General features: G+C 34.8%; 1 protein-coding gene across 1 annotated transcript in view; it reads right to left on the reverse strand.

Annotated features, from left to right (window-relative positions):
• The window catches only part of LRBA (LPS responsive beige-like anchor protein), a 792,976-nt gene that overhangs the window by 620,560 nt on the left and 156,217 nt on the right, over nt 1-16,199 (reverse strand). The window contains exon 18 of the mRNA XM_047092315.1: nt 1,036-1,128. Within this exon, the coding sequence (XP_046948271.1) occupies nt 1,036-1,128 (93 nt within the window). The remainder of the gene's footprint in view (nt 1-1,035; nt 1,129-16,199) is intronic.

The raw sequence follows: 16,199 nt of genomic DNA on the forward strand, positions 1-16,199 counted from the left end.
GGAGAAAAAGGTAGAAAAAATGAAAGAAAATTAAGAAAATTAATACTGTGAAGATAAATACACCAAAATTAAACTTCCAAGCAAAAATTTAGAAACTAAAGTATCATAAACTTCAATTCTACCCTGAGATTCATCAGATTTTTTCTGCAAATGGCTGGATAGTAAATATTTTCGGCTTTGTGGACAAAATGGGCTCTGTAGCAACAACTCAATACTGCTGTCACAATCTGAAAACAGCCATATATAATAAGCCAATAAGTGACTGTGGCTGTGTCCCAACCAAACTTTATTTACAGGCAGCCAACTGGAATCCACAGAAAGACCATAGTTTGCCAACACTTCTCTATTGCCACAAATGTTAATTTTTATAATAAACCAACATGGTATAAGGAACAATAGGTAGGATACGAATATCTACATTCAGCTAAGAAAAAAATACAAAAATTTCAGTTTTCAGTTATCCATATAACAGAACATACTATGACAACTATCTAGGTTAAAATATCAGCTTTATAGTACAGATAAAGCAAATGATCAACCCCCATGAAATGAAGTCTCCATGGTTTCTAAAATTCCATTTATACAAATGTACTCTTATAATGAATGAAGAACAAATGGAAAATTTATTTCATATAAAACTAACTACACTGGGGTGCTTGGGTGGCTCAGTCAGTTAAGCATCCAACCCTTGATATTGGCTTAGGTTATGATCTCCCAGGTGTGGGATCGAGCCCTGCATCAGGCTCCATGCTCGGCCTGGAGTCTGCTTGGGATTCTCTCTCTCCCTCTCTTTCTGCCCCTCCCCACTTGCACATGCAAAAAAAATAGATAAATATTTTTTAAAAACCTATATATTCCTGTTCCCATTTTATTTTTAATATATAGAAATGGATTAAATTTACATAGATTGTATAAATAAAAATAAAGAGAAGAGGAACTAGAGAAATCACAAAACAAAAATACTATTCCAAAGATTTATAAAATAAAAAGTAATATACCACAACCCATTTTAGATTTCATGAACACTATACTCACTTTGGGGCCAGGTGTTTTAAAAAATAGCCCATTGCCTTGAGAGCTTGTACTCTGATTCCTTCACTTGTCGATGCCATAAGTTTATAGATAACACTAAAGGAATTAAAATTAAAAACAAATTACTATTATTCAAAAGTAAAGACTTAAAATACATAGGTATACATTTATTTTTATATATTCATGAATATAAACCTAATTTCAAGATATGGGTGAATTTAATACAAATTCCTGACATTTAAAAACTTACGTTTCAACTATACTGTCTTCAAGAAACCCGCTTTATATATAATGACACATACAGACTAAAAGTAAATGGAGAAACCATAAACCATGCTAACACTAATAAAAAGAAAGCAAGAATAATTAACACTAATTTCAGAGAAAGCAGACTTTAAAGCAAGTTAAATTATCAGAGATAAGAAGAGCATTGCTTGATGATAAAGGAGGCCAATTCTCCAATAAGACATAATAGTCTATAACATGTATGTGCCTAACCATAGAGTATAAAACAATGTGGCATAAAAATTGATAATACTGTAAGAAGAATAATAGATGAATACACTATTATAATTGGAGACGTTAACATGGCTCTCAGAAACAGATCCAGCAGGCAGAAAATCATTAAGGACATAATTGAACTCAACAATACCATCAATTGACTGGATTTAATTGACATCTATTGACTATTTCACCCAGTAACAGCAGAATACACATTTTTCTTAAGCTAACATGGAACATTCACCAAGTAGCTCACATTCAGGGCTATAAAACACATGTAAACAAATGCAAAGATCAGAAATGATATATTGTTTGTTCTCAGACCACAAGGAGATTAAACTAGAAATCATTAACAGAAAGATACTTGCAACATTCCAAAATATGTGGATATTAAACAAAATGCTAAAAAATAACATGTAGGTCAAAGAGGAAGTCTCAAGAAAATCTAAAAATATTTTAAACTAAATGAAAATGAAAACAGGCTATTAAAATCTGTGAAATCCAGCAAAAGCAGTCCTTACGAGGAAATTTATAGCAGTGAATTATTAGAAAAGAAGAAAAAACTTAAATCACTAATCAAGCTTCCACCCTAGAAAACTAAAAAAAGAAGAGAATACTCAATCCAAAGTAAGCAGGGGAAAATAAATAAGTATTAGAGTGGCAAACAAAAATATTAAAAATAGTAAATCAATAGAGAAAATCAATGCAACCAAAAGCTGATTTGAAAAAGATCCATAAAGGAGATAAGCTTCTAGCCAGGTTAACTAATAAAAAAAACACAATTTACTATTTTCAGAAATGAAAGAAGGAACATCACTACAGATCCCATAAACATAAAACAAATCATAAAGGAACACTATGAACAATTCTATGCCCTTAAATTCTATAACCTAGATGAAAGAGACCAGTTCATTAAAAGAGATAATCTGCCAAAATACACACAAGAATAATTGATGATCTACGATTTTACTAATATGTGCAATTTAAGAAACAAAACACATGAACATATGGAAAGGAGGAAAAGAGAGGAGAGAGGGAAACAAACCACAAGGGACTCTTAATGATAGAGACAAACTGAGGGTTGCCTGAGGGAGAGGGGTGGGAGATGGACTAGATGGGTGATGGGTAGTAAGAAGGGCACTTGTGATGATCACTGGGTGTTGTACGTAAGTGATGAATCAATGAATTCTACTCCTGAAACAAAAACTGCACTGTATAGTAATTAACTAAAATCTAAATTTTAAAAAAAGGGAAAAAAAGAATAACTGATGATCTAAATAGGCTTATAATGACTAAAGATAGTGAATCAATAAATAATAACCTACCAAAACAAAAGGGCCAGAACCAGACTGGCTTATTGGTAACTTCTACCAAAAATTGAGGAAGAAATTATACCAATTCTCTACAATTCCCTTCAAAGGACAGAAGCAGAAGGAGTACCTCCTAAACTATTCTATGAGCCAGCATTACCCCATACCAAAATAAAAATAAAAATGAAAATAAACACATTACAAGAAAACTACAGACCAATAAGTCTCATTAACAAAAATGTGGGGCGCCTGGGTGGCTCACTGAGTTGAGCATCAGACTCTTGACTTCGGCTCAGGTCATGATATCATGGCTCATGAGTTCCAGCGAGCCCCACATGGGCTCTGCACTGCCAGCACATAGCCCGCTTGGGATCCTCTTTCTCTCCCTTTCTGTCCCACCCTCACTTGCATGCTGTCTCTAAGTAAATAAACATTAAAAAAAAAAAAGATGAAATAAAATTCTCAAGAAAATATTATCAAACAAATGCAAAAAAACATAAAAAGAATTATATATCATGACAAATTTATCCCAGGGATGCAAGGACTGGTTCAAGATTTGCAAATCAAATGATATAATCTATCATGAAATCAATTAATCTGTAGATAAGAAAATTACTAGTATAAGTAGATATAGAAAAAAGCATTTGAGGGGCACCTCGGTGGCTCAGTCAGTTAAGCATCCAACTTTGGCTCAGGTCATGATCTCACAGTTCATGAATTCAAGCCCCACATCAGGCTCTGGGCTGACAGCACAGAGCCTGGAGCCCACTTCGAGTTCTGTGTCTCTTTCTCTCTCTCTACCCCTCCCCTGCCCCTGCTCACACTCTCTCTCTCTCTCTCTCTCAAAAATAAACAAACATTAAAAAAATTTTTTAAAGCATTTGACATAATCCAACACCCATTCATGTTAAAAACTCTAAATAAACTAAGAATAGAGGAGAATTTTTCTCAACTTCATAAGGACTATCCACAAAAACCCTACAGCTAAGGTACCTAATAGCAAGAAAAATCAAGTCTTCCAAATAAGATCAGGTACAAGACACCACTCCTTTTCAGCTTTGTACAGGAAGTTCTTGCTAATGCAGTGAGGCAAGAAAAGGAAATAAATAGTATACAGACCGTTAAGGAACACATAGAGCTGTCTTTGTTCAAAGAACATCTAGAATTGAACACACACACACACACACACACACACACACCTCCTATAACTAATAAACAATTATACCAAGGTTGCAGAATACCGAGTTCATATACAAAAGTCAACTGCCTTCCTATATTCCAATAATCAACAAGTGGAATAGGACACTAAAAACACAATACCATTTACAGTAGCACTCCCCAAAAATAAAATACTTAGGTATATACATCTAACAAAATATATACAAGATATGTATGAGAAAAACTATAAAACTGATGCATAAACCCAAAAAAAGATCTAAATAAATGGACAGAAAATCCATGTTCATTTACAGGAAGACTCAATATTCTCAACGTCTCAGTTCTCCCCAAAACTTGATCTATAGATTCAATATAATTTTAACCAAAACCTCAACAAGATATGTGGATATCAAGAAACTATTCTAAAGTTTATATGGAAAGGCAAAAGCCAGGGCAGCTAACACAATTACTGACGGAGATAAACAAAGTTGGAAAACCAATGTTATGTGATTTCAAGATTTATTATAAAACCGTGGAACCTGGGTGGCTCAAGTTAAGTGTCTGACTTCAACCCAGATCATGATTTCACAGTTCATGAGTTCAAGCCCCACATCAGGCTCTCTGCTGCCAGCAAAGGGTCTGCTTCAGATTCTCTCTCTCACTCTCTCTCTCTCTCTCTCTCTCTCTCTCTCTCTGCTCCTCCCCTGCTCTCTCTCTCTCTCTCTCTCTCTCTCTCTCTCTCTCTCTCTCAAAAATAAGTAAATGTTTAAAAAAAGATTTATTATAAAGATATAGTAATCAAGACAGTATGGTATTGGCAAAAGGGAGAGCAAAGGTAGTACAATGGACCAAAGATACTCTTTTTGTTTAAAAAAAAATTGTTTTTAATGTGTATTTATTTTTGAGAGAGAGAGAGACACAGAATGCAAGCTGGGGAGGGGCAGAGACAGAGGGGCACACAGAATCTGAAGCAGGCTCCAGGTTCTGAGCTGTCAGCGCAAAGCCCAACTCGGGACTCAAACTCACGAACTGCAAGATCATTACCTGACCTGATGTCAGCCACTTAACCAACTGAGCCACCCAGGCGCCCCTCAAAGATACTCTTTCAAAACACGATGCTGGAACGAAAGGATATCCACATTCAAATAAATGAATCTAGACACAGACCTTACACCTTTCATAAAAATTAACTCAAAATGGACCTAAATGTAAAATGCAAAACTATAAAACTCCTAGGAGACAACGTAAGATAAAACCTAGATGACCTTGGGTATGGTGATACAAGATACAAAACCAAAGACAATCCACAACAAAATAACTGATAAGCTGGACTTCATTAAAATTAAAAACTTCTGCTCTTCAAAAGACAATAGCAAGAGAATCAGAAGACAAGATAGACTGGGAGAAAATACATGTGAAACACACATCTGATAAAGGACTGGTATCCACAGTATACAAAGAACTCTTAAAACTCAACAATAAAAAAAAAGAACAACCCTATTTAAAAACAGACCAAAGAACTTAACAGACCCTTACCAAAGAAGATATACAGATGGAAAATTAGCCTATGAAAAGATGCTCCACATTATATGTCATCAGAGAAATACAAATTAAAACGAGATACTACTATACACATCTATGAGAATGGACAAAACCCAGAACACCAACAACACCATGTATGTAGAGCAGTAAGAATTCGCATCCAATGCTGGTGGGGAAACAAAATGGCATGGCCACTTTGGAAGAGAGATTTTGGCAATTTCTTACAAAACTAAACATATTTTTACCATAGGATCCATCAATCATACTCCTCAGTATTTACCCAAAGGAGATGAAACCATGTCCATACCAAAACCTGCATACGCATATTTATAGCACCTGTATTCATGACTGGCAAAACTTATAAGCAACCAAGATGTCCTTCAATACATGAATGGATGAATAAACTATGGATATCTCAACAATGGAATATTATTCAGCACTAAAAAGAAATGAGCTACCAAGCCATGAAAAGACATAAAGAAATCTTTTTTTGTTTTAAGATTCATTTTTTTTTTAATTTTTGTTTTCTTATTTTATTTTATTTTTGAGAGAGAGAGAGAGTTTGAGTGAGTGAGGGGCAGAGAGGGACAGAGAGAATCCCACAAGGTCCAGAGAGAGAGAAAAAAAGAGAGAGTGCAGAGCCTGGAGGGGCTGGAAATGAACCACAATCATGACCTGAGCCAAAGTTGGATGCTCAACCAAATGAGCCAACAGGTGCCCCAACATGGAGGAATCTTAAATGCACATTACTAAGTGAAAGAAGCCAATCTGAAAAGGCTGTATGATTCCAAACATATGATATTCTGGAAAAGGCAAAACTATGGACATAGTAAAAAGGTCAGTGGGAGCCAAAGATTGGGGGGTAGGTGTGGAAGGAATGAACAGGCAGAGCACAGAGGATTTTTAGAGCAATGAAAATACTCTGTATGATAACCAAATGACAAATACATGCCATTATACAGTTGTCCAAATCCACAGAATGTACAATACCAACAGTGAAGCATAATGTAAACTATGGACTTTGGATGATTATAATGTGTAAATGTAGGTTCACCAACTGTAAATTCTAATGGGTGTGTTGATAATAAGGAAGAGTATACATGTGTGGGGACAGGAGAGTATGTGGGAAACCTCTATACGTCCCTCTAAATTTTACAACTCTTCCAAAAAAAAAAAGTCTTTGAGAAAAACTTGCTTATCTCTACTAGTTATTGTTCCTTTTAATGAAAACCAAAAAGTGAGAACAAATTAAAACATTTAGAAAATATGGTGATTTATACTACACCCATAAATGTACTTATGCAAATTGTATAGCATAAAGCTGGTTCTGAGTCACTATTTTTTCCTCTACTGCAGACTTAACAATGCCCTTTGGAAGTTACCACATTTAAGATCAATACAAAGAAAGCACTGTTTAGTGGTAACACATAATTTAAATCCGTAAATAATTCTCACCATGGAAAGCAAAGGAACAGGAAAATGAATGATAATGACAACAGGTAATGAATGATAATAAAAAATAAAAAGCAAAAGACTGAAACATAAATGACATCTAAAACAAATTTCATGATCAATTCTCAAAATTTACATAATAATCTAAGTTTTTAAATAATCTCCAAGGGCATTCAGCCAACAGACCACTGATTTGAACATAAACAAAGTACAGAAAAATTTGAGTATCATACACAATTTGAGTAAAAAAAAAAAAAACATTCAATTAATTCATTATACCATTTCCTCCCTCATAAACATTTAGAAAAAAATCTGAAAAGTTTATGATTATTTTAAAATACTAAGATTTTCAACTATCCTCCTAGATAAAAATTTTAATGCTTAATAACTAAGTCTGAAATGGGGCACCTTGGTGGCTCAGTTGGTTAAGCATCCGACTTTGGCTCAGGTCATGATCTCACGGTTCATGAGTTCAAGCCTCACATCAGGCTCTGTGCTGACAGCTCAGAACCTGGAGCCCGCTTTGGATTCTGTGTCTCCCTCTCTCTGCCCCTTCCCCGCTCACACTCTGATGTTTAATGTAAACATTAAAAAAATTTGTCTTCAATAACTAAGTCTGAAAAAACATAACTATGAACAAAAAGTAAAGACCTTGATCCTCTAGTAGCTGACAGAAATGAAATATGTGAAAAGAACTTTGTTCCCTATTAAAATATTAATTAAAAGCATCTAGGTCCATAAAAATTGTAATCTCATAAAATGAGATATGTGAAACTGGCTATTTTTAATTCAAATTGTATTTAAAAAACTATAACATTCAATTACTGGGACAATACTATTATGTTTATAAAAGTTTTCCTTCTATGATTTAAATTAAGTAAATAAAAATTGAATTATTTGTAAAAGAAATATTAACATAAGCTTAATAGCAGTTTAAAAACCACAACACTCAAAGATATTTTAACATAGAATTAATCTATGAATGCTATAGCTTAACTTAAATAATCTTTGGTTAAAATTACAATGATTTCACCAGAAGATGAACTCTAGATAAAACTATAATTACTTTCAAATTTTTATTAGTATTAATCACATGAGAAGACCAAAATTAATAGAATAAGATCCATATACCTAATATTTATCCTAAAGTAATTTTTTAAGTGTTGAGTATTTTTCACTAAAGCAGAATCCAATTAGTTTATATATCTACTAAACAGAACCACTAAACTTTGAAAAACCAAAGCGAGCATATTTTGCTTTCTGATCAAAGTTTAGTCCCTATTTAACACAAAAACCATTCTTCACATTAGAGCAGGAAAATCCTGTACCATTTCAATGACATTTATATATTTTTCTAACTATTAAAAAATTTATAAATATATATACATTTCTCTATTGGAAATAGAAATAAAAGTAGAAAAAGATGACAAAATTAATCCATAAGAAGCACTATTAAAATTGGGGAATGTTTTCATATAATCTATTTTACTCTGACCATACATATAATCATATAATAAAATACACACGGACATTATATATATGATGTATATATGCACACACATATATATCTTTTTTCTGAATTGAAATGTACTATGGCATGTACACTATAGCAGTTTCAATGAAGAAAATATTCAGGTAATAGAAACACCAAAAAGAGTAATTTGAAAAGTAACAAATTATTTCAATCTGTTCACAGACATAAAAATATATGATTAAAGCTCATGAGACTCAAAAATTAAAAATTTGATACTTAAAACTTAAACAGGGAATGAAGTGCTGTAAACAGTTTACGAAGTGAGTGACACTGCATCAGAACACATAGGAAGAATATGTGTCGGAAATAACGTCTAAATGATGTGATGGTGAAAAAGAATTTATATTTAACAAATAAATTAGAAAGTTTATGTCATTTAATGGAAATTAAATTGCCACTTAAAATTTAGAAATGCTACTGACTTCTATTATTCAGTGTGGCATACCTGTATTATCTTGCATCAGGAAAGACTATCTTCCCTCCAATTTTCTCCATTTTTTTCAATTTGAGTCTATGTCACACTCCATTTGACTTTCAGTTAGTATGAAAGCTTCACTAAATATATCTGCGCCCTTTGCATGTTGGCCTTTAAAACTTACGGTAATATATTTTAGGCAGCAATGTGACCATAAACAGATAATGAAATTATATATCAATGCTCCATTTGAATTCTGTCTCTTTAAATCATGAAAGAAATTAAGAAAGAAGTTAAAAAAGAAAGAGCTCAAAAAAGAAGAACAGAAAGATAGAAAGAACAACAGACAGGCAGACAGACAGACAGACAGACAAAAAAGAGAAAGAAAATCTACAATTTACACAATCTCATACTGAATTTTGGACCCAAAAATTATTTCCACAGAACTCCAATTAGATTTAAAGGAACTACCTACCCATCATTCCCAAATTAATTCCGTTTTCTATAACTAATATAAATATTCAATACATCTCTTTATTCAGTGTTTTTTTAAAAGTAGTTGAACCACATATAGACAGGACTAATTATTCACATTTCCATATATCAGTCCAATTTACATATTTTTCAGTTGTTCACAATAAGTAAAAGACTGGGAAAGTACCAAAATTTAAAGCATACTATTTAAAAAAAAAAAAAAAAAAAGCAAGAATGACTTCCATTAATGCCAACGTGGAAGTCAGCATGTCCCTCCACAAAAAAAGACAGAAATAAAATTAAACAACACTTTCACATGCAACCATTCAACCAACAAAACAACAAATTGAGAGGCATTAATTCTTGAGAAATTACTACACACTGAGGTAAGAAAATCAAGAGTTACAAGAAAACTAGGTTAACAGTAAGTAAACAATTAGGAAATTTCAATAAACTATAAAAAAGCACCACATGGCCCCTGGGTGACTCAGCTAGTTAAGCGTCCAACATCCACTCAGGTCAGGTTCTCATGGGTTCGTGAATTCAATCCCTGCATAGGGCTCTGTGCTGACAGCTCAGAGCCTGGAACCTGCTTCAGATTCTGTGTCTCCCTCCATCTCTGTCCCTCCCCCACTTGTGTACATGCCTCTCTGCAAAAGTAAAATAAAATTAAGAAAAATTGTTGGGGGAGGGTGCCCCTGGGCGGCTCAGTTGGTTAAACACCAGACTTCAGAGCAAGGTCATGATTTCACAGTTCATGGGTTCGAGCCTTGCGTGGGGCTCTGTGCTGAAACCTGGAGCCTGCTTCAGATTCTGTGTCTCCCTCTCTCTCTGCCCCACCCCACTCATACTCTGTCTCTCTCTCTCTCAAAAATAAACATTTTTAAAAATTTTTAATTAAAAAATTTTTTAAAAAAGAAATACAAGAATCTAGAGTTGAAAAGTAAATAAGAAAAATGAAAAATTCACAAGAGGCACTCAGTAGCAAATTCATATGGCAAAAGACAGAATCTGTGAGCTTTAAGAACTTTAAGACACAATCTGTGAGCCCAAAGAACAAAGAGAAAACGATGGAAGATAAATTAGCGAACTTTTAGAAACCTATGAGACAATGTAGTATTCCACCATAGCTATAATGCAGGTGCCGGAGGAGGAGGAGGAGGAGGAGGAGGACGAGGACGAGGATGAGGAGGCAGAGGAGAAGGAGAAGGAAGAGGAAGGAGGAAGAAGGAAGAAGAAGGAAGGAGGAAGAAGGAAGGAGGAAGGAGGAGGAGAAGCGGCGGCAGCGGCAAGAAAAATTTCTGAAGAAACCATGGGAAAAAATCTGGCAAAAAGTGATGGAAAAACATTAACTTGCAGATTCAAGAACTCAATAAACCAAAAAAGGATAAAAACAAAGAGGATCACAACTAAACAAAATAGTCAAAATTCAAAGACAAAGAAAAAAGCTTAAAAGCATCAAGAGAAATAGGACTCAACCCAAAGAAAACAACAATACAAGGATGACATCTCATTGAAAATAGTAGAGGCCAAAAGTCAATTAAATCACAAAGTGCAAACAGAAAGCTATCTGTTAAAATTTTATATCCAGAATAACTATTATCAAAAAATTAAGACTAACAAAAGTATTTTCAGATGAACAGACTGGGAAAATTCATTACTAACAGACATGTCTTACAAGAAATAAAGTCCACAAAGAAGAAAGGAAATATAATATCATAAAACCATTAAATAGAAAATAATTTTTAAAAAACAAAAAAAATCAACAGGGAGTTCTGGTTCAATGAAGATGGAGTGAAGCTAATAACAGCCTCTCAGTCTTACATATTAGAACCAAAACCGGGGCGCCTGGGTGGCGCAGTCGGTTAAGCGTCCGACTTCAGCCAGGTCACGATCTCGCGGTCCGTGAGTTCGAGCCCCGCGTCGGGCTCTGGGCTGATGGCTCAGAGCCTGGAGCCTGTTTCCGATTCTGTGTCTCCCTCTCTCTCTGCCCCTCCCCCGTTCATGCTCTGTCTCTCTCTGTCCCAAAAATAAATAAACGTTGAAAAAAAAAAAATTAAAAAAAAAAAAAGAACCAAAACCACAAGAAAAACTGCAAAAAGCAATTTCCTAAGTACTAAACAAAAGCAGTTGCATTGGTGTAAAGGAGGTAAAACTTGGGAGAATTACCCATTATGCAGGTAAGGAGTCTCAATTTTTACTTTTCCCTTCTAAATCTGACCCAAAAGTGAGCCTTTATTTCAGAGGTGGATGTCAGAAGCTCAGCTGGCAAATAATGTGACAAAAACTGTCCTTTGGTTAGGGGAACTAACAAAATGGGTTTGTACAGGTGGTGGGGTGCGGGGAAGGAGGACACAGGGTGTGGTGTAGACCTGAAAAGAAGGAAATGGGAAAGAAAGATCCTCAAAATCTTTGTAAAAGCCCATAAAAACCCAAGGCTAACCCAAGAGATATACCTGCAAGGGGCAGACAGACCAGAACAGCAAAATCTTTCTGTATTGAAAAAAGACTTGAATTATCACCCAATTCTTCACCTAATTCCTGAGTACATTATGTGCAAAAAAGACACAAAGCAGGACAAGACAGGTTTTTTAAATGAGTGATATCTGTAACCCCTACACACAGAGGATAAGTAGAACTTGTAGTCTGACCCTTCTTATTAAAACAAGCAAAACATCAACATTTGTTAGAGGATTTTAACAAAACACATAGTTTATAAAAGATAACATTGACAACGTCTAAGACACATTAAAAAGTTACTCAACGTACAAAGAAGCAAGAATATGTAATCATTTCTCACAGGAAAAGACACTGAACAAATGCTGATGAGATGGGCAAATTGTTGGAACTATCACACAAAGATATTAAAGGAGCTATTATAAATATACTCCAGAAGGTAAAAGAAAACACAGTCTAACAGGATCAGAAAATAGTTCCCAACCAAAAGAAAAAGTATAAAATTAACCATATTAAAATTATACAACTGAAATGTACAAATCTAAAATAAAATATTCATGAGATGAGCTTAATATCAAAATATAAAAAACAAATATCCATAAAGTTGAAGATCAAGTTTATCATACATAGCAAGCTTCTTTATCAATAGACAGTATCAAATGTGAAGAACAAAGAAAGAAGATTGAAATAAAAAGCCCTAATATTCACATTACTAGAGACCCAAAGTAAAAGGAAAAAGATATAACTGAAGCAAAAAGTATGAAAATAAGGGTCTAAAGCTTATCAAAATGTGACAATTACAAAGAAAGCATAATGAAACTGTAGAGGAGCTAAAGAATATGTCTTTATAGCAAGTACAAAAATGTAGTACCTTTTATTTAGCAAACATTGAAATAACCATACATTTTTGCATCAGGCTTTGCACTGAGCATGGAGCCTGACTAGGATTCATTCTCTCTCTTTCTCCCTCCCTCTCTCCCTCTGCCCCTCTACCCTGCTCATGCTCTCCCATTCTAAAATAAATAAACACATACATACATAAATACACAAATAAATAAAATTGTAAAGATATGGAAAAATTTTTAACATTTTTCTTCCCTTACATTCTTTAAAACACATATAACAAGTGTAAATAAAAACTGTAACGTTATCTAGAGAGACTAGCAATATATTATGTGTAATAACAAACAATGGTGGAGGAAGGGGCACCTGGGTGGCTCAGTCGGTTAAGCTTCCAACTTCGGCTCAGGTCATGATCTTGTGGTTCACGAGTTTCAAGCCCTACATCGGGCCCTGTGCTAACAGCTCAGAGCCTGGAGCCTGTTTTGGATTCTCTCTCTCTCTCTCTCTCTCTCTCTCTCTCTCTCTGCCCCTTCCCCTGCTCATACTCTCTCTTCCTCTCTCTCTCTCAAAAATAAAACATTAAAGAAAGTTAAAGAAACAAACAAACAAACAATTGTGGAGGTTAAAGGGACAAATAAAATTGAAATGGTTCTAGATTCTATGTGAAGAGGTAAAATATTAACTCAAAGTAGACTGAAATCTCTAGTGCAACCACTAAAAAGATTACCAAGATAGATACAAAACCAAAAATTAATTTTTAAAAGAATACTAAAGGAATTCAAATACAAGGAACACAGGAAAAGAGAAACAGATGGGAAAAATTATACTGGGACAAATAAATAATAAAATGCTAGGTGCAAATAAAGCCTTATCAGTAATTATGTTAAAAGTAAGTAGTCTATATAGATGCTGGAGAGGATGTGGAGAAACAGGAACCCTCTTGCACTGTTGGTGGGAATGCAAATTGGTGCAGCCACTCTGGAAAGCAGTGTGGAGGTTCCTCAGAAAATTAAAAATAGACCTACCCTATGACCCAGCAATAGCACTGCTAGGAATTTACCCAAGGGATACAGGAGTACTGATGCATAGGGGCACTTGTACCCCAATGTTCATAGCAGCACGCTCAACAATAGCCAAATTGTGGAAAGAGCCTAAATGTCCATCAACTGATGAATGGATAAAGAAATTGTGGTTTATATACACAATGGAATACTACGTGGCAATGAGAAAGAATGAAATATGGCCTTTTGTAGCAACGTGGATGGAACTGGAGAGTGTGATGCTAAGTGAAATAAGCCATACAGAGAAAGACAGATACCATATGGTTTCACTCTTATGTGGATCCTGAGAAACTTAACAGGAACCCATGGGGGAGGGGAAGGAAAAAAAAAAAAAAAAAGAGGTTAGAGTGGGAGAGAGCCAAAGCATAAGAGACTGTTAAAAACTGAGAACAAACTGAGGGTTGATGGGGGTGGGAGGGAGGAGAGGGTGGGTGATGGGTATTGAGGAGGGCACCTTTTGGGATGAGCACTGGGTGTTGTATGGAAACCAATTTGACAATAAATTTCATATATTGAAAAAAAAAAGTATCTTTGGTGCAATTGTCAATGGGATAGATTCATTGATTTCTTTTTCTGGGTGGGTGGGGGAACGGGATAGACGGGTGATGGGAATTGAGGTGGGCACTTGTTATGATGAGCACTGGGTGTTTTCTGTCAGTGACAAATCCCTGAATTCTAATCCTGAAAGCAATATTGCACTGTATGTTAATTAATGACAATTAAATAAAAAACTTGGCATAAAAAAAAAAAGTAAGTAGTCTAAACACAATGAGAAGACTTAGTTTCTCAGAATATATTTTCAAAACTAAAAAATTCAATTATACTGTGTGTTTTAGTAATAGTTTTCCGCAAAAGAAGAAGCAACAGAATGTGTATATAGAGAAAGACAAAAAGATTTAAGGAATTGGCTCTCACAATTCCGGAAGTTTGATAAATCCAAAATCCGCAGGGTAAACACATACTCTGGAGATTGAGAAAAAAGTTATAAAGTCCAAAGGCATACTGTTGGCAGAGCTCATTTTTATTGGGGGAGATGAGTCTTTGTTCTATTAAGGCCTTCAACTGACCTGATGAGAAACCTACTTTTCTCAAAGTCCACCAATTTAAACATTGATCTTATCCCAAAAAATGCCTTCACAAAAATACCCACACTAACGTTTGACCAACTATCTAGGCACTGTGACTCAACCATGTCAACACAAAATTAGCCATCACAATGTGTCAATAAGAAATTCAACTGAATACAAAGATACAGATAGGGGCACCTAGGTGGCTCAGTCCATTAAGCATCTGGCTCTTGATTTCAGCTCAGGTCATGATCTCACAGTTCATAGATTCAAGCCCCGAGTAGGGCTCTGCACTCACAGAGCTGAAGCCTGCTTGGCATTCTCTCTCCCTCTCTCTCTGCCACTCCCCCAGCTCACACGCACTTGTGCTTGCCCCCTCCCTCCTCCCCTGTCAAAAGGAAAGAGGAAGGAAGGAAGGAAAGAAGGAAAGAAGGAAGGAAGGGAGGGAGGGAGGAAGGAAGGAAGGAAGGAGGAAAGAAATAGGTAAATTAAAAGTATAAGGGGAAAAAAGATATACCACGCAAACCAAAAGCAAAAGAAAGCTGGAGAGCTATATAAATATCAAACTAAGTAGATTTCAGATGAAAAAATAAGTTCACAGATACAAAAGAAAATGATATAATTATAAAAGCATCAGTTCACCAAAAAGACATAAATAACAATCCTAAAATATAGGCATACTTAGCTTCAGAGTTAAAAATACATAAAGAAAAATAAACCTACACAGAAATGAAAATGGAAAAAACATAATTATAGTCATATTTCAATAATCATATCAATAAATGGTAGAAGAAACAAAGCGTAAGAGCATAGAAGATTTGAAGAACACTGCCAACCAACTCAGCCTAATTGACATTTACAAAACAATTCCATGCAGAAACATCAGAATACATATACTTTTCCAGTGCACATGGAATATTTAGCCATATATACCATACACTGGTATGGTACCAGTATGGTACACCATAAAGCAATTCCCAATAAATGTAAATGAATTTAAGGCATACAAAGATACTTGCAGGCCACAATGGAATCAAAATTCAAATATTAAAAGATCTCTGGAACACACTTCTTTAAGGCACATGGATAATACATGAAATTAAAGGAAAAATAGAAGCATTTTGAACAATAAAAATGTAATTAAAGTAAAAGTGCTTATGAAGAAATTTATAATAATAAATGCCTATGTTCAAAAAGTCTTAAAAAGTGAAAACAATAATAAATTTGATCAACTTCTTGTCAGAGTGATCTGAAACAAAAATTATCAGTATCAGGGGGCGCCTGGGTGGCGCAGTCGGTTAAGCGTCCGACTTCAGCCAGGTCACGATCTCACAGTCCGTGAGTTCGAGCCCC

The sequence above is a fragment of the Lynx rufus genome, unplaced genomic scaffold (genome assembly GCF_022079265.1).
Source record: "Lynx rufus isolate CCGP_SWC_20201006 ecotype Redwood Valley unplaced genomic scaffold, mLynRuf1.p SCAF_3, whole genome shotgun sequence".
NCBI classification, from domain to species: Eukaryota; Metazoa; Chordata; class Mammalia; order Carnivora; family Felidae; genus Lynx; species Lynx rufus.